Source organism: Trachurus japonicus, chromosome 9, assembly GCF_045865225.1.
Source record: "Trachurus japonicus isolate A0001 chromosome 9, Traja_1.0".
NCBI lineage: Eukaryota > Metazoa > Chordata > Actinopteri > Carangiformes > Carangidae > Trachurus > Trachurus japonicus.
Window position 1 is genome coordinate 11,400,277 of NC_140915.1, and position 20,267 is coordinate 11,420,543.

General features: G+C 41.6%; 1 protein-coding gene across 1 annotated transcript in view; it reads left to right on the forward strand.

The window, feature by feature from the left end:
• The window catches only part of mapk1 (mitogen-activated protein kinase 1), a 28,884-nt gene that overhangs the window by 1,502 nt on the left and 7,115 nt on the right, over positions 1 to 20,267 (forward strand). The window contains exon 2 of the mRNA XM_085785916.1: positions 19,835 to 20,017. Coding sequence (XP_085642042.1) covers positions 19,835 to 20,017 — 183 coding nt within the window. The remainder of the gene's footprint in view (positions 1 to 19,834; positions 20,018 to 20,267) is intronic.

The following is a 20,267-nucleotide window of genomic DNA, read 5'->3' on the forward strand; positions in this document are numbered from 1 at the left end:
TGGCACTATTTATGTTGTTAGAAGTGTGTTAAGTGCTTTTTTTGTGTCTTTGTTTTCTCTGTTATCATATGGCTCTATCTGTCTATCTATCTATCTATCTATCTATCTATTGGATTTTATGTTATCTTCTTCTACTTGTTGACTTATGGATTATTTGTGCTGGGGTTTTGGAGCAATAATGTTGTGGCATTTATCCTCAAATCATCTCAGATTGCGTCAACGTTAAGTTCCCCATCCTACTCTCCTCCCTTCACAAGCAGTAAATCTTGTTGTTTCTGTAGCCCGTGGTGATGTAGTTACTCTTAAATGTGCACACTGTGCTATATTACATAATATATTGTCCTTGTGTCAAACAGCAGCAGCAGCGTAGTTCTTTTCTTCTCCTTCTTCTGTGGGGAGAGGATCTGGGTTTTTCAGAGAACACTGATTTGACACACAGGCTGCCTACGGCGAACAGACACAGCAGGTTGTTCGGCATGTTTTTGTCTGCAAAAAAAAATGGGAGAAGATGCCAAACACACACACACACACAGGCTGTGGTTTTTTGTTTCTTGTGCGACCTCCCACCAAACGATGGATTGGTACGTGCTGTAGCTCCAGGCAAGGCGAAGCAGTCCAGATGAAATGCTGTTCACTGACGCAGCCTCACTGTTGGACTGATGGATTGATGTTGAACTGTCTGTTAGCTTGTTGAAAGACACAATAAGGTGCCGTTTTGACAGTTTATCAACCTTTTGATGTGAAACTGTCAAGTCGCTGCCGCCGTGCTTTAAAATAAGCCATTTGAAGACATCATATGCTCTCATCTCACTTGTGATGGGGCATTTGTCTTTATTATTTTCCATTAGTACTGCTACATTAATAAATAATATGATATACTGAACAAATCACGATTTAATCACACTCAGAATCAGCTGTGATGTTTATAAATGTGGACCACCCCCATTAGAAACAGATAGAGCTGAAATGAGCAATCGATTAGTTGGTTAACATGAAATTAATCGTGCTAATAGAGTGAAATTAATCGTGCTAATAGAGCTACTATTAAGATTTTTTTTGTCTTGCAAAAATGTCAAACTTAAATCCACTGTAATAGTTGTGGGAACTAGTTGCTTCTGTTTTATTTAAGGGTCAGATGGCTGCTGGTTTTGATTTTGATCCCCATTAGCTGATGTAATACACATCAACTGTTCTTCCTGGGGTCCGTCCGATCAGTGTAACAATAAAAAAAAAAATACAATTCAGAAATACACAATCAAAGCATAACAAAAGATTTACACACATAAATTATCCATAAATAGTCTATAGGTGCAGTTATAGAAAGTTTATTTGCAGTGGAATAAAAGTGGAAAAATACATTTTCTACAGTAATTATTCAGTTATAGAAATAATCCTCATTTCCAGCCAGATAACAAGATGTTGGGACAGGATTAATGGAAACATAGTAGTACATGGAGATTAAAAAGTGCAGTGTTTATCCTGATGGACTTGAATCCTCCCTGAGCCGACGGCCTGACCACTCATGAAGCTTTGAGTTTTAAATGGACACAGCTGTTTCCAGATACACACACATTGGACAGTGATATTATTCTGAGCCTGTGTGTGTAATGTGTGTGTGTGTGTGTGTGTGTGTGTTAACCTACAGTACTTGAAACCGTAGCTCACACAGAGTCGACACAGAGACACAGCCCTGGGCATGTTGCCCTCTTAGCTAACAATTAATGATGATGTGTTACAAGTGGAAACTTGTGAGGGTTTTTTTTTTCTCTTGGTTCTCAGTGCTGTGCTGTTCCTGCACTTCATCTCTCATCTGTCATTCACACCGTGTGGGCGGCGCTGTGATGTTTTTAATTCACAGAACTAACTTTCTTTTAATGTAGTTTCAGTTTCTGCCAAACGGAGCTTATCTTGCTCACTCACCGCCACCAGTGCTGGCCGTCGTCCTGCTGCTCCACACTGCTCTCCTCTTCTGGTTACTGCAAATGCATCTTCCAGTAAAATGTAAAAGGCATTAGCAGCACCACCTCAGATAAAGTTTTTTTTTTTTTTTCCCAATCTTCCAATCTGTACATAGTTACATTCGATTCATAGAGAGGATTTAAAGGCTTTGTGGAAAAAATAAAGATGACTAGATAAATAAAAAATCACAGTCCAAGATACATAAATGAATAAGAACATGGGGTACATACAGTACATTAATTTTACAGCTGCCCCCAAATGGTCGACCAGTGCTTGGTCGACTATTTGGGGGCAACATTAGCCGACCAAAATTTAATTGGTCAATTGGTCGCAGGAAAAAAGAAAAAGAAACATTTGGAGCCGTGTCTTGTCAAAATTAAGTCAAAATCAATATGATTGAACAATATATGGAAGGCTATTAGGGCTTTTAATTTGAAGGGCCAGATACAGGAAGTCCTGACACTCACTCGCTGTCAGTTTTTTTTGTTGTTTTTTTTACACTTCACGGCAGGTCTCTCTTTTTTTTTTCCTTGTCAAGAGCAACTTTTTCCGATGTTGTCGATTAGTCGACTAATCGCCATAAATGACGACTACTGGTCGACCAAGAAAATCTTTGGTGGGGGGTAGCCCTAGTAGAGAGTCACAGTCCGGATGGTTTTCTTGTTCGTCAGTCCTGATAGTGGTTCAAAGTCAGTGTTTCCCCCAGAAAATTACGTTTTTTTTTTCTTTTTTACGACGTTAGTTTAGGTGGCAGCTCTTTGTTGTTAAGGCGTCCGCCTTAATGTAAGAAGATTTAACAAGAAGATGTGACTTTGGTCCATATCTTTTTTTCTCAAAGTAAAAAATAACATCCCTTTTTTGCAGGTTAATCTTAATCCCACATAGAGATTCAAACATATTTTCGACATCAATCCAGAAGAACTTTTACATAGATGTAATCATAAAATAACCACCTCAGATGAAGTGAATGGTTTGCTTCAAGATCATCAGGCTTCTGTCGGATGTTTGATCTCCTCCTCCCACTGCAGCCCGGACCAATCACGGTTCAGTGTTTTCTGATCATTTTTAATGAGCCAGATCGTAATGCTACACATTTTAAAAGGCATTTTTCCACACAAAGCGAGTTGTGACTGGTTTTTATTTCAACGCTGGAATGTTTTAATCCATTTGTAGGATTCATCCGGGCGCGTTTGAGCAAAGCCTCACTGCACACACACACAAAAAACCCACCAACTTGTCCTAATATGCTTTTCAGTATGAGTCTTTATTATCAATGAAGGCAACCGTGATGAAGTGTATTCAGAGTTACAGTATGATGGCAACCAAATCCAGGAAACATCCCAGAAATGATATGTGAGGGTGAAGTAAACAAGTATCTCTTTATTTTCCCGACAGTAGGGATCATTAATCACAGCAACAAGCACAGACAGGTTGGTAAAGCTTCACCAAGGTTAAAGAGATATGAGAAATAACAGGTTACAGATAGTTAATATGGATTAAATGTGACCTCACACTGAATAAGCAACAACATAAACAGTTTAACAGCGTGATTTAAAGGAGGATTGTGATTGATGTCGGTCTTAAATTAGCTGCACTGGGACGAGGTGTGTGAATGTGAACCGTCCAGTGAAGTCTCAGTTTTACTGTCATCCTCACCCATGAGCATGGAAAAGCCCGGGTCTTCCACTCTGCTGCTGCTGCTGACGTCCCTGTGTTTCTCAGAGGCCGTTGGGAGGGGGTGATGTGTTAGTTTCACCCGTCTAACTCTCTGCTGCGTTCCTCTTCTTCTTCAGACTTGTGGTTTTTTCACTCGGTTGGTCATGTTGCCTTGAGATGCAGCAGCCAGAGAAAGTGGTGCAGCAGCAGCAGCAGACTCACAGACAGCACCTCGCTTTGCATCGGAAATACCTTTGAATCGCCTCAGGAAGTTCTTCTATATCTGCCGCTTTTTCTTGGTAGCATTGGACCAATATAGAGCGTATACATGATGTGTCATCATTTCATAAATGGCTTCACTGCAACAAGCACAGCACAGAAAAGCTGAGTTTGAATTCACATTTTAAGCATAAAAACCTCGAAGTTTTTAACAAAACATATTCATATACGTATGAATTTAAGCAGCATTACACATAACCATGCTGATATGAAGCACCATATTCCTTACACAGTAATAAACAACAACAGATTCTGATTTGTTTGTTTATTTCTTCATTTATTCCAGCTACACAAACTTCTGACGACCACACATCATTTAACATTAATGTTATTTATGTAATATTTTGTTACAATCAATGATAATTAACAACAATTATTGTGATTGTGCAGTAATTAGAAGACCAAGTGCGTCCAATTGCATCTGTTGGTTAGAACAAACTGTATTAATATTGATATTGATTACATAATGAAAGGTTTTACATACACCAGCTACTCACTGGCTTCGTCTTGTTTGTGGTGTATCGTGTATCAAAGATGCAAAACTTGGTGGCAGGAGCTGCTGTGTCTGTTGTAATGTCTGACCATTGTTGCCGCGGCTACATGATAAGCATCGTCTGCGTTCAGCATCACAGTCCCGGCTCTGATGCCTGTTGTGGTGTTGTTCTTAAAACCACATTTAAATAAGATGATTACCAATGAATGACTGTGCAGCCTTATGAAAGAATTTGTTACCATCATTCGATGTAATTTTAACACATTTGTTTGAGCTTGTAATTCTGAGAAAGATTTGATTTGAAACAACTTTCCCTAAAAGACAAAGTTATGAAAACTTAATCATTTGATAACTTTTACAATTTATCGGTGAGTCATCATGCAGCTGTTTAGATAGTAAATTAGAGTAAAATTGAACAATGTTCTTAGATTTAAGCTTCTCCGGTGTGAATATTGTGTGGCTGTAGAACGATGTTGTGCGATGCCTCAGTTTCCCAGAGTTCATAGTACTGTACGTGCTCAGGAATAACTGGATGAGACGAAACATTAACAACTGTGATAAAACAGAAAAAAAATCATCAAATCCTCAAACCGAGAAGTTTGATAAGCATCGTCTGCGTTGAGCGGCACAGAGTCACAGCTCTGGTGCATGTTGTGTTGTTGTTCTTAAAACCACATTTTAATAAGATGATTATCATGACTGCAACGCTCCTTGTGCAGCCTCATAAAACAATTTGTGTTTACAGAGACAGATGTCTGGTTTTGTGTCTTCATGCCAACGTGCTTGTGTCTCCATGAGGAAGCTGCTTGTTGTAGTTGTTGTGACTAATTTAGTAAAATCATTGCTGCACAGGACAGGCCGGGATGGGAGAGCTGCAGCTGTTGTTACACATATCAAACCAGTGAACTGCAGAGATTTTAGAAAAGCTGTGCATACTTCACAAAGTTTTAGGATGTGCTGCGTTATAAAAGCAGCTTGTGTGTGTGTGTGAGTGTACGGTTGTGAGGCATGATGTTTGTCTGTGTGTCGTTTTCAGAGTGGGCCTATTTTAGTTTGAAATAGCCTCTTGTTGACGGTGAGGCTGCCGCATGTCAGGGCTTTCCAGCGGCTGAGGGCTGCACGGAGCCTCTTCACACACACACACACACACACACACACACACACACACACACACACACACACTGTCTGCTTACACAATCACAAGATACTGTATCACCCTCTGTGATGATATTCACAAGCTGCCGCGGCCGGCGTACTCTACCTTTTCAACCCGCCCACATGAAGAGTTAGATCATTGGAGGGGGGGACGGGGGACGGGGGGGGGAGTCGCTGCTGAAGTGGTTCCTGTTTATAAAAAGTTCTGTAACTTAAAAAAAGATCAGTAGAAGTTGGTGGTTTTGAGGGGATCACCTCTCACTGCTTCACCAACATATATCCTACTGTGTATACTGCATTATATAAAAGTATTATATAAATGTAAACTGCAACAGAACAAAGAAGCTTATTCTTTAGTGTATGATGTGCATAGGCATGTGAACATATAAAACACATAAAAGGAAAAGGATCATTATGTAGATGTCAGTTGTCGCATAAACTCAATAATTAAAAATAAATGACAAATCTTAAAAGGCATGAATTTAAAACAACTCTGTCTGGTAACGTTCTGTTATTATCTCATAGCGTGGTGAATGTGCAGGTCACAACTTGTCCACCAGAGCGTTTTGGAGTTGTTGGATTGTGTATTTGATGAGGAAAACCAAGAAACCCCATTAGCCACCCCTTAGTAGCGTAGCTCTGAGCAGCTCGCGGCTCTGCTTCGCCGTTCTAAGCATGTTGCACTATCCCTTTTAATCACTATTATAACAGCTGAATGCAAACATGAGGGCTGGGTTTCAGTCTCTGTTCCACTTTGATGCTTCAGTTATGTTACAGCAACACATTCGACAGATTTAAACAAGAAGCTGCAGCTTCTCTCTGTGTGGATGTTGCACAAAGACATGTTGTCATTTTGAGAAGATTTCAATTTAGGCCTACATGTTGAGCCCTAGAGGAAATATTACACTTTATAATGAAACTGACAGTTGCATGAATCATCATGCAACTGTTATTATAGTTGTGAGACTAAATTAGAGTCAAATTGAACAACATTAATTGATTTCAGCTTCTCCAGTGTGATGCCTCAGTTTCCCAGAGTTCAGTGTGTCATGTCGGCTCAGGAGTAACTTTTTCATACAAAACATTCAAAAACCCAAAACTGGTAAATCATCCATGATGGAACAGAGAAAATCATCAAGTCCTCAAACTGAGAAGTTGATAATATCTTTGGCCTTGTTACATTTCTATGCTCAAGTTTTTACAGATTAGCACTGTTTGAATCCCGTTGTTGCGTAAGTGTGTAGTTTAATATGTGCAGTATTTATATATTTACATGCAGTCTGTTAACGAGTGCAGGCAAAGCACTCTGGGACATTTTGGTTGGATTTCAGTTCATCTGGCTTTGTGTTTTCGTCTTTGCACCGTTTACGAAAACAAATACTGGCACCGGCCGCCACTGGTGCATTTACAGTAAACACGACTCGTTAACATTTCATCATTAAACGGCGGCTCCTAATTAAACGTTGTTGTCACATGCCTCCTCCTCCTCCTCCTCCTCCTCCTCCTCCTCCTCCTCTTCCTCCTCCTCCTGCTGCTGCTGGTTCTGACTCCTTCTGCTCTTCTGATCTCGACTCCTCGACCCTCTCGATTCTCCGCCGCCGATGCTGCCATGAGCCGTCCTCTTGAAATGCCACCGTGACGCCCGTCTCCACGGCAACCCCTCTGCCTCTGACATCAGCACCACCGCTCGGCAGCCAATGGGGAAGAAAGAGAGAGAGAGAGAGAGGGAAGGAGAGAACGAGAGCCTTGACACTCTGAGATCCTGTTGTGCAATTCAGAAGGAGATGTAATTTGTGGTAATTTGGGCGATTACGGTCCGCCAAGACGAGCACAATGACTTCTGGTTCAACAGGCACGTAAAACAGTCACACACACACACACACACACACACACACACACACACACACACACACTGCTGCTGCTGGTTGGCTGATATCGATGAGGTGTTTTACTGCTGCATGTGTCTCTCACTTGCTGCATCCATGGATTCAGAAACGAACACACACAGCGACACCGTGGCAGTGACGTGATTTCATGCAAAGTCGAATTTGCTGAAGCGGTCAGACGGCTTTGATGGTATCTCCTGGTCTCACTGTGATGTCACCGTACCAGTTACAGACACATACTGTACGAGAGCCGTCTGTTACCCACAATAAGTAAAAAGTGTGTTAGATGTATCCCGTAGTAGACGACTTCCCTCCGTCCCTCGGCCCTCGTGTCTCTTCCTGACGTCTCCTGCTTCTTCTCCAGCTGCGACTGTCGTGCGACGTCTAAGACGAGACGCGCATTTGCATTCATGCAAACTGGCAACACTGCAACATGTTGCGTGTCCTTTGTGTGTCTCTCTGAAACGCTACAGGTCCGACAACCCCATCAGACAAAACAGGTGGTGAATTTTACAGTCAGCAAACACATGTGGTTGATTTCTTCCTGCAGCGTTGTAGTGAACAGTTGCAGCTTTTACAGCATTCAGGCCTCAGGTCATTTATTTTATGAAATATATATCTAAATCCTCTTTTTTTTCCAACATAAAAAATAAGACAACTTCACATTTTTAAAGAACCTGAAAAACTTATAGAAACTTTACTGAACAACTAATAAAGAGGCGCGAGAACTGTTTTTTGCCATCTCCAAAAATGTAAATTGACTTGTCTTCAAAGCCCTCTTTTTTTTTCAGTCAACAACCTAAAGTCAAAAGATATTTAATCTGTTTTCATACAAAACAAAGAAAAGGAGCCGATCCTGAACATTGTTGTCTGGTATATTAGCTTAAAGAAAATGTCTAAATATATTGATTAACTGGCACAATAGTTGATTAATTCTTTGTCATTGTGGAAGTGAGTTCTTGTTGTAGCTCTCTGTGGTGTTAAGTTAAAAGATTGGTTGTGATACTGAATTAGAAAGTTACATCTGACTGTTTAAATACATGTCGCGCTGATTAGATTGAATTCTGATAGGAAATAGTTTATTTCACATATTCATTAAAAGGTATTGTCCTGTTATAGCTCTTGTTTTAATTGTTTATCCTCGTTCAGAGTAACAAGAGGGTGCTTCATTGGAGAGTGGCAGAATATTGATGTATGCAAAATACGAAACACCGTGTGACTCTGGGCCGACACAGGAATCCACGGCCGCGCTGATAACCAGCTCAAACAGAGATAGGCAGGGTCAAGTGTTGGGTCGACGGCGCTGGGAGCGACGGAGCAGCAGCGGTGTCGGTCGGTGTACCGGAAGAGGGACGGAATAAAACCAAGAGATAAGAGCTGCTGTTCTTAGACAGGCCTCGGTCAGTAAACCTGGCTCGGTAACCGCCCGCTTCACTGTATCAGATGGAGCTGACGCGCATTTTGAGGCTTTGCGCCGTTTCTCTGAATGTCAGCGAGGTCAGGGTGTGTGCGTCTGTGTGATCCAGCTGTGGAGCCGAGGTCACTGCAGCTTCTCAGATGCGAACAGCTTGATGTGGATTAACAAAGGAGACACATTTGGATTCAGAATGACAGTCGTTTCCTTCGCCGTTTGTTGTGTAACTCGGCTGCTATATGAAGAAATAAGGAAACATGACGTAATGACACTGAACAGACCAACACACAACAACTTTATACAAAGTGTTGGCAACTGTTACTTATCTTATCTATTGAAGGCCTTTTTGGTGCCAAGTGAGATCAACACTTCTCATGACTGGCAGACACTCGTATATACAACACTTTATAATAACTACACACTATTAAGGGTTAGTTAAGCATTAAATACTGAATTCATCATTTATAACACATGAATACTCATTAGTATGTAGTTTATAAACAGTTAAAAAAAAATTTACTCATCATTGATCAGCACTAACTGTATTTATAAACTACATACTAGTGAGTATTCAATTCATGCGTTATAAATGACGAATTCAGTATTTATTCATGGTTAATAGTGTTTACTTATTATAAAGGGTGGAGTGAGGAGGACAATAGACTTTGACATGTTCTCTTGATCTTTTCAGGGCTACGTCTGATGATTTGATTGAATAATCAAGAAAAAAGTTAGATTTTAATGAGATTGATAGGGGAATGTTTAGTATACAGTAGATGCTGCTGTTGATGTATAATTAATTCAAATATCATGATGAGGAGAAAAGTTTGAAGGTGATCCGTGACTAAATCTGCAGTAATTCCCAACTACTGATCACCTTGTTTTAATCAATCAAGAGGCTTGTTGTCATTATGGACGGCTAATGACAGGCCTCCTGAGGTGTGTGTATATTAACCTACACCTGAAATACACAGCATCATAAAATATACATGCACTTAAACTTTTATATGAAATAAAAAAATGAACCTGAGAGTAAACAGGACGGCGCCCTGTGACAACGATCCTCCACGTCACACAGAGGATCTCTACAGACTGGTATCACAGCTCAGAGCTGGTGTCGTGTGCACGGTGCAAGGAGGGAAAAGTTGCTTCCTCAAAGTCACTTCCTCAGAGTTTCCTCAGTCTGAAGGTTCAGAAAAAACCCTGACGTTTCCTGTTGAAGAAAAAAAAAACTGACAAGATAATATGAAGTCTTTACGTCTGGAGATGTACAGTGTCATGCAAAAGTTTGGGCACCACTGGTCAAAATTTCTGTTAATGTGAATGGTTAAGCAACTGGAAGATGAAATGATCTATAAAAGGCATAAAGTTAAAGGGATAGTTCAACATTTTGGCAAATTCCATAATAATCCATGACCCCTGTAGTCATAGCAGTAGGTTCGTTACCTTTAATTGTCAGTGCAAGATATTTTTAGAACGGCGGAGCAGAGCCGCGAGCTGCTCAGAGCTACGCTACGGAGGCTCATGGGATTTCTTGGTTTCCCTCATCAAACTCATCAAATACACAATCCAACAACTTAGCCTCTGTGTTTCATGTTAAACTTTATGCCTTTTGTAGATCATTTCATCTTCCACTTCCTGAACTGTTCACATAGTTTTGACCAGAGGTGCCCAGACTTTTGCACGACTCTGTAAAGTATTTGGTGATGTGATGATGTGCTGCAGCGACTCTATAGATAGAAGTGAGTGGTTTTTGTGGTGGAGGTTTTGCTACCATCAGACCTGCAGCTACAGCAGCTGAGAACCAACAACATCTCAGGCTTTAAATGTTGTTTTCTGAAAGTCTGCATTGTGTGTGAGGATGCATTTTGAAGATGACAACCAGTTTATCACATAGAGCTTGTTTTATCACAGTCTTATAAGGTTGTACCTCATTGTGGTTGGTATACACTGGAACAGGAAGTCTATTTTGATGAGACAGAAATCTGAAATAAGTGGCCATGGATGGATCTTTAAAGTGTCCAAAACACGCAGCAACTCATTTACATGTTGTGTATTTTTCTGTGGTTGAAAACATCCGCGATGAAAATCTTGTTTGTTCTGCTCGAAGCTCAGAAAGCCGTGTCATCATCGCCATGTGAACGCTTGTAGGCGATGATCAGCGAAGCCTGAAGCTCGAGCGGAAAACCTCACGTGATGTGTGTCAGTTCTGAGGAAAAAGATGAAACAAATTGATGTTTTGTGCAGAAATCTAAAAACACAACGTCAAATCAAATGTAGAATAAATATCAGAAGAAGATGAACCAATCAGTGTAGAGCGTCTGGGTCTTGTACGGTTGCATGATGTGGTGTGTGGATTTTGGTTGCAGCTTTTCAGCATCACTTGTTTATCTGCTCCATGTCTGATCAGTCTCAACACAGTTTGAATGACTTGTTGCCACAAATATCACAAAACACAGGTGAAGCTTCAGCTGCAGGGTGACGGGACTCACAGTGCATATTGATGAACAATTATTTAAAAAAATACAGTTAAATATGCTGGATTATAACAGCCGCTAATTTGCATCCGCAGTCCAATAAGTAAATAAAATAAAATACAGCTGACGGTACATATGCATAGAATAAAAACAGTACAATAAATAAAATACAAATAGCAGTACAATACAAATACACGGTCAATAACTTTTTTACTTTTTAATTAACTTTTTTTTTTTTACCACATGTCTGAAGTGCAGATTATCATTGCGACACAGTATCGTGATATTTTTTTTAATCAATATACGGACGTCAAGTATCGATATGAACAGACTAAGAAGCAATAATTTCATATGGAGACAGAAGTATTGTGATAATGTCGTATCGCAGGGTCTCTGGTGATTCTTAAAGCAGAAGTAAGCGATCCAGTCGTTTTCGCTAATGCTGCGTTCAAGGCAGGCTTTTGAAATCGTAAATTACAGCTTCAAGTCACAACTTACGACTTTGTAGCGTTCCAGGCAACCCACTCGTGTTTTTCCGACCTGTTTTACCTGTGAAAGTCACTATAACGGCCACTCGTAACTTCCGACCCGTGAACTCGTACCAGATCGAACTGATACAACTTCACAGGACGGAAAAACACGAGTCTACGAGTTTCCTTGAACGCACCATAACAGTCCTCGTCCCTACGTCGCCACATTCAGGCGCATCCCTTGGCTGCACATACAGCCCTGCATGCCGTTCTCTCTCCTCATTGGATAAAAACTGTAGGATACGATAAATGTTTTCTCCTCGGCTCAGAGCAGAGCAGAGTGACTGACAGACCCGTGTTTCAGTCCAAACACTCTATGTAAGTGATTGCTGTCGGAAGATATAACTATTTAAGACTTATATTAACACAAATATATCACTTACTTCTGCTTTAATGGAAAATGTTTTAATTATAAAGACGGAGCTGCACATACTGCTGCTCTTTATTTTATTATTTTTTTAAAGTATATTTTTTGGCCTTTTTGCCTTTATTTGATAGCACAGTGAGATATAGACAGGAAAGGGGGAGGCAGAGAGAGGGGGAATGACATGCAGGAAATGTCTGCCCGACGTGGGATTCGAACCGGGACGCCTGCGTTGAGGACTGTAGCCTGTACGCCACGCACCGCCCCATACTGCTGCTCTTTAAAACATGGAGGTCATTATTTATAAATCAAAAAAGCAAAATATTTGGATTTAATTTCTCAGATGTGGAAATGTGCAGCCTTTTTTTGTCCTTTTGTAATGTAGTGAACTGAATATCCTAGAGTGTTGTCTAGCAGACATTAGCCACGTTTACATTACGTGCATTTTTTTTCGACAATCTGATTCTAATCATTCTGATACTACTGTTTACGTTTGATCAGATAAACCATGTCCATGTAAACATGGTTATGAGAACCTCTGGTTAAATGCTGAGGAAAAAAAGCCTAGGTGATTCATGTCGGTAGTAAAAACCAACTCATCATCACATCTTCCCTTCTAGTTTTCACTGTAATCTTCAGTCTGACTGTGACACAGGTGTTAGTCTGCATCTCTGTCTTATCACTGATGTCTTGATGATTCATTGAACTCTGCAGAAAGGCGACAAGATGCTGCAACAGCTCCGTGTGTGTGTGTGTGTCGATGTGCGTGTTGATGTATGTGTCGAACCTGGCGCTCCGACTTTGTGACGTCCGTCTGGCTTGAACATCATATCTCTCTCTCTCTCTCTCTCTCTCTCTCTCTCGTTGCCCTTAAGCACAGTGAGCTTTTCCCCCTTCTTCCTTCAACCCAGCCCCTCGAACATTGTCATGGCAACGGCCCTGTTGCATAACACAGCGGCTGCAGTGTAAAGCCTTGTATTTCCATCTCCTTGGAAACAGAGCCCCCCTCCTCTCCACCGTGCTCTGAGCATGCTCACCAAACAACACATCTCAGCAGAAATAAAACCCACTGCTGCACAGACACGAGACACACAAAGCATCTTCATCACTGACAATTAAAGGATCCTGCAGACGTGACCTGTAGATCTTGTTTAATAAAGTTTATACAAACTGGTTTGCAAACTCTTTTCAATGCACAGGAAGAAAACCACACATATCCCATATTGATTTTAAAATAAAAAACAACCAAGATTGACTCTCTCGTGCAGTAAATACATGCAGGTGGAGGCTGAATATATAACTATAAAAAGTATAATGTGTGTGAGACAAAATGCAGTTCAGAAATGAATCAGGAGCAAATGAAACAACAGAAAATGGTGTGTTTCTCTCTCCCCATTAGCACCCGCAGCAGCATCGGCTATTCTTCCTGGGGTCCGACATACACACAACATACACATAAACATTCACACTTACACATAAGAAACATACATTTATACATGACGCAACAAGAACAAACAACGACAGCTCCCTAATAATAAACAAACCACAGAAAAAAATCTGACAGACATTTTGACAGACAGCACAGACATCACCATTTCTCTACACCCAGATTTCATTCTTCAATACCTTAAATGATCTAGTATATTACACACACACACAAAAATAAATCACGTTAATAAACATTAACTGTCTTGAAGTGTTAACTGTTTTAATTCCAGTCATCTGTGTTCGACAGGTGCCACCATCAGCTGGTGCTGAGTATTGTGTGTCTGTGTGTGTGTGAGGCCTCAGACATTAAAGTCCATTCCTCAGTGATAAGACGTGTGGTGTGGCGGTGTGGCGGTATGGACGCCGCCACCACCACCACCAGCAGCAGCGCACGCCGCTCCACTCCGCTCGCTGCACTTTGTACTTCCTCAAAAAGTTCCTTGTGTTGCGTGTCTGGACAAACTGAGGAGGAACTGCAGGGCTTGCCTCAGTCAACATGGTGAAATAATGTAGCGTGAACTATGACCGACCGTCCTCGCTTCTCTCCGCCACCGCCACCGCCGCTGACGTCCTTTCTCTCTTAACCTGTCGTGAGAGAGACGCTTGCAAGTGTGATGATTTAGCAGCACGTCAGAGAGTTGCACAGCATAAATAAAAACATCTCTGTAAGACTGAAGGCAGCATGTTGGGGGGGGCTCCAGTTATCCACCAACCTCTAACCTGTGAGATTTTTTAATCATAGGCAAGGCAAGGCAAGGCAAGGCAATTTTATTTGTATAGCCCGTTTTTACAAACAGTTTGTCTCAAAGGGCTTTACATGGCATCGTAACAACATCCTCTGTCCTTAGACCCTCACATCGACTGAGGAAAAACTCCATGGAAAACCCTTTTAACAGGGAAAAGTCGGAGAAACCTCAGGGTGAGCAACAGAGGAGGGATCCCTCACCCAGGACGGACAGACGTGCAATAGATGTTGTTACAGACAAGAAAACAGTTTACAGTTTGTCACAGAATGTGCGAAATATGGAAATGTTAGCAGGAGTTGATGAAGGCAGTCTCTGGTGAGGGGGGGGGGGGGGGCGGGGGCGGGGAGAGCTGGCCAGCTCGATGGGAGGGCTGGGTGGCAGACTGGTCCATGGGATAGGTTCAGTAGTCATATAAAACAAGAAGCAGCAGCATGTTTTCAGAATATTTGTCATTTTCGATTGATAAATTTAGAGCCGCAACAATTAATCGCACAATAATCGATTATTAAATGAATCGTCAACTATTTTGATAATTGAATAATTGATTTGAGTAGTTTTTTAAAGGAAAAAAAGGCCAAATTCTCTGATTTGAGCTTCTTAAATGTGAATATTTCTGGTTCCTTTGTTCTTTTATGACAATAAACTAAGTCTCTTGTGGTGGTTTGTGGACAAAACAAGACATTTGAGGACGCCATCAACACTGATGGACATTTTTTAACAATTTGACCAAACAACTAATCGATTAATCGTTTAAATAATCGACAGATTAATCGATAATGAAAATAATCATTAGTTGCAGCCCTAGATAAATAAAACCACAATAAAAACAACAGATTTCATTGATTCATTCATCCCTTTAGACATTTTCTCATTTAACCATTTGGTCTGTACATAACATAATAAAAACTGTCCATCAATATTTCAACAAAAGCCTGTCTCCGTACAGAGCTGTATGAATGTATGTGTGAAAGGGTGAAAGTGACAAAACCTGTGTAAAGCGCTTTGAGTGGTCCGAGTGGCTAGAAAAGCGCTGTGTAAGTCGGTTTACCATTTGCCATTTCCCCCCAAGCCCCTCAACACACTGTCACTTCTGGTTTCGGCTAACAAACTCTCCAAACCTTCCAGAGGCTGAAACTTTTCATTATACATAACACATCATTATAGTTGGAGTAACTATTTTCCTCCTGTGTTTTAATGTAAATGTAACATTAATACGACTGTCAGGAGGGTTTTACACTGGTACAAATCAGTTCTGTTTCCTCTGAGGCTCATTTCCTCCCTCATGACAACTCTATGGGAAGTTAATTTTATATAACACACCCGATTATGTTTAATAAGGCATTAGTTTCTGCTTGATGGAGGGCGTGACGGCTTTGAGTGACAGGTTGATAAGCGCACCGTTGCCACTAACTGGCTTCGACCCAAGTCCCGCCTCCGTCGTCTTTGTCTTATTTGTCTATTTTTGGATTCGTCGCGAGTTCAGGGGCGGAGCAGCTCAGTCTGAGCTTCAGAGAAACCTGGTGGGGAATTTCTTCCTTTAGCCTTTTTTAAAACTGTAAAGACATCAATAATCATGGTATTAAGATTGTCACGGTTATTATGTATTAATTAATTTCAGAACACTACAAATGTGTAAAAATCTAATATAGTCTAAATATAATTACATTTCTAATTATTTACACACAATATTTTAAAGCAGAAGTAAGTGGTCCGGTCGTTTTCGCTAATGCTGCGTTCCAGGCAGGCTTTTGAAATCGTAAATTACAGCTTCAAGTCACAACTTACGACTTTGTAGCGTTTCAGGCAACCCACTCGTGTTTTTCCGACCTGTTTTACCGGTGAAAGTCACTATAACGGCCACTCATAACTTCCGACCGGTGAACTCGTACCAGATTGAACTGGTACGACTTCACGGTCGGAAAAATACGAGTTTCCTTGAACGCACCATAACAGTCCTCGTCCCTACGTCGCCACATTCACGGCGTCCCTTGGCTGCACACACAGCCCTGCATGCCGTTCTCTCTCCTCATTGGATAAAAACTGTAGGATACGATAAATGTTTTCTCTTCGGCTCAGAGCAGAGCAGAGTGACTGACAGACCTGTGTTTCAGTCCAAACACTCTATGTAAGTGATTGCTGTTGGAAGATATAACTATTTAAGACTTATATTAACACAAATATATCTCTTACTTCTGCTTTAAGTATCTATTAATATAGGACCAATTGTTAATCCCCCCGAAAGTGTTTATGTCATCTATACCAAATGTTTAAGTTCATTTCAATGTTTTAATTTCCTACCAATTCAATGTTACGTTTGTTTTCGTTCCGTGTGAGTTGTGCCGATCTGCTGTTATGGTTCCGACATAAATCTTTTTTTTAGGAAAGCGACGGTATCGAGAAATGTGGCGATTAATTGTGCAAACAAGAAATCGTGTGCATTTTTACATCGTGCGTGAGGAAATGTTGTTGTGTCTTTTTTGTCAAACCGTCGGTGGAGGTTGTTGTTGCTCCCATTGACGGTGAGGATGCAGCAGCAGCAGCAGCAGGTCGCTGCCAAACGGGATCAGACTGGAGCTTTGAATATAAAAGTCTTGTAGCTCGCTGCCTCCGAGCACTCGAGGGGATCTGCTGGTGTAGAACAGTTACATGGAGAACAGATTCCTCCCACACACAGACACACACACACTCCTCTTGCACAAGTGGAAGGGAAGGTCACTCATATTTCCCTCGTAGAAAGCTGGCACACTTGTGTTTACATTTCAGTCCATACACCCCCCGTCACTATAGCAACTCATTTTCTTATTCTGTCATAGTGAGTGGGCGTTGTTCAGTCATTTTTTTGTTGTTTGTAATGTGCAGAAATAAAAATAAAAAAACCACGCTTGGCTGGATGTAAATGACGATGAAGGATCTGGAGAACTTAAAGGAAACCATTTGACGATGTTTCTCAGTTCTCTCAGATTTTGTCGTCTTGCATCGACCGTTTTTTTGGCGATGGCACCAAGTTGCAACAGTTTGAGGTAGAGATCCAGAAAATCCTGGGAGGGCTGGCAGCAGTCGGTCATTTTGTTGCATTTGTTGGCGGCGGCGCTGGCTGGCTGGCTGGCTGACTGGCTGGCTGGGTGAGTTGGACTCGCTGTTGATGTGTCATTTCCTGTGCACTGACGGACGACGTCTGGCCAGTTTTGTGCCTCCAAAATCTGCACCGATTTATCGTGGCAGACCGAATTTATTCTCTATCGTTTTTTGTAACCCTTAAAAAAATAAACAAACACACACATACCTGGGTGCATTTAAAGGAAACACCCAGGGCCAGAGATGGTTTCATTCAGACATGATGTGTTCATAAAGCAGCACAGTGACAGGACAGGTTAGTGGCGTGTTGTGGCGTGGCGTGGCGTGCAGGCTGCAGGTTCAGGCCACGTCTGCTGTGGGAAACTCAAGATATCTCGGAGTGAAGTGAGCATGAGAAAGTTGTAGGGAGGCAGAAAAAGTCCACAGTGTGCAGACAAACATGTCTGTACCTGGAAAGATTTCTATAGTGTGGAGGAGGAGGTGTCTCATTGCAGGCAGCGCCAAGATCTCAGAGTGGAAGTGAACAATTAGTCTTCTGGGTGTAGACACACACACACACACACACACACACACACACACACACACACACACACACACACACAATCTGTCAGACATTTTTACATATTTGTATAACCATAACTCCTCCTCGTTAATCTTTTATTACATTGTGCTCAGGATCAGGATCCTACAGCGCTCCAGTCTGAACCTAAAACTTGAGACAGTGCGAGTACATTTTTCATCTACTTGGACATGTGTAACCAGTAAATCTGCTGGTTTTGTTTTTGTTTAGGTTCTTACATTACAGGTGTCAGGCCAAGTTGTATGAGGATCAGGAATGAATGAACAAGGAAGTGTGAAAATTTGCTTTGGAAGTAGATTTACAGTGTGCGTCCCTACATTTTCTGCTTGCACTCCTAAAATTTGAAAGGGATAGTTCGACATTTTGGCAAATTGGCCCATTGCCGCAGTAGGTTCGTTACCTTTAATTGTCGGTGCAAGCTATTTTTAGAACGACAGAGCAGAGTCGTGAGCTGCTCAGAGCTACGCTACGGAGGCTCATTGGATTTCTTGGTTTTCATGCAAAACCGCTGATGCGGGCTCCCGTCGGGGGCAGTTTTTCATCAAGCAGTCTCTGCATTTACCTCTAAAACAACTCTGTCTCGTAACGTTCTGTTATTATCTCATAGCGTGGTGAATGTGCAGGTCACAACTTGTCCACCAGAGCGTTTTGGAGTTGTTGGATTGTGTATTTGATGAGTTTGATGAGGGAAACCAAGAAATCCCATTAACCTCCGTATCGTAGCTCTGAGCAGCTCACAGCTCTGCTCCGCCGTTCTAAAAATAGCTTGCACCGACAATTAAAGGTAACGAACCTACTGCTATGACTATAGGGATTATGGCAATGGGCCAATTTGCCAAAATGTTGAACTGTCCCTTTAAATCAGGGGCCACTGTAAAAATGGTTTGTCTGGGGTCCTGTCCTACCTACGGTGGCCCTGAGGGCTCAACACAACACATGTGTTAATTGAATCAAAAAGTCTTTTTAGTTTTTAGATGTGAACAAGTGTAGTACTGACACTTCACACTTTGTGTTGTGGTAAAATCTGAAACCTTTGAATGAGGTCAGCTTATCTCCATCAGACTTCACAGCGTCTGCTCTCTCTCTCTCTGTCTCTCTGTCTGTCTGTCTCTCTGTCCGACCTGAGGCGTTGCAGCCTGTGGTCGTGCAGCCGGTGCATGGAGCTCTGTGTAAAGTTGTCTGTGGTTTGAGGCTTTGTTCCACTCCCATGAGCCTCTTCTGTCTTTTGTCAGACACACGCTGCAGCAGCCTCACTACCGCTCACTGCTCCACTCTCTGTTATTTAATGCTCTTTGCCATCTAATGCTGAAACCAATGCTGATGTAAACGCTTTCTGCTGTTCGGAGGTTTCCACTGGCCGACCACAGGAAGGAAAGAGTGACACCTGACGATTAATATTCAATAAACCATTGTGAACTCATGAAGTTACTAATGCACGACTCTGCAGACGGCTTTGAATGCGTCAGTGCCCGATTTGTTCACTCAAATTATATGTTTTAATCTGCTTTATGCACAACAACAACTCGGAGCTTATAACTTCACAATGCACAGAGTTTGGTTTTTGGTTTTTGTTGTTACCAGAAACAACAGTTTTTCTGCTTCCATTGACAAAAACAGTCATTTCACCTTCCAGTTCTTCCTCAATACTGTTCCCATGTTTACAAAAGCCTGAAGTAATCCCTAAAATAACAGTGATATCTAACTGTTTTCCTTTTCTTTCTTTTAACCTCAGCTCTGCCTACGACCGCGACAACAAGATCCGCGTGGCCATCAAGAAGATCAGCCCCTTCGAGCACCAGACGTACTGTCAGCGCACCCTGAGAGAGATCAAGATCCTCCTGCGCTTCAAACACGAGAACATCATCGGAATCAACGACATCATCCGCACGCCGACCATCGACCAGATGAAGGACGTGTATCCTTTAATACACACACACACTTTCCTGAGTTTATAGCCTCCAGTTTCGCGCTTGAGGCCGTGATCAGATTTGACGTTGTGGTCAGATATTTGTATCTGACGAGTTTCTAACTCGGTGTTTGGAGTTGATTTCTCTGTCTCATCAGTATCTTTGTGATTTGAGGCTGAATAGAGGTTTTTATAGTCTTGTTTTATTACATAACAGCCTCCTGTCAGGGTGTGTTTGGCAGAGACGCTCTTCACTGTC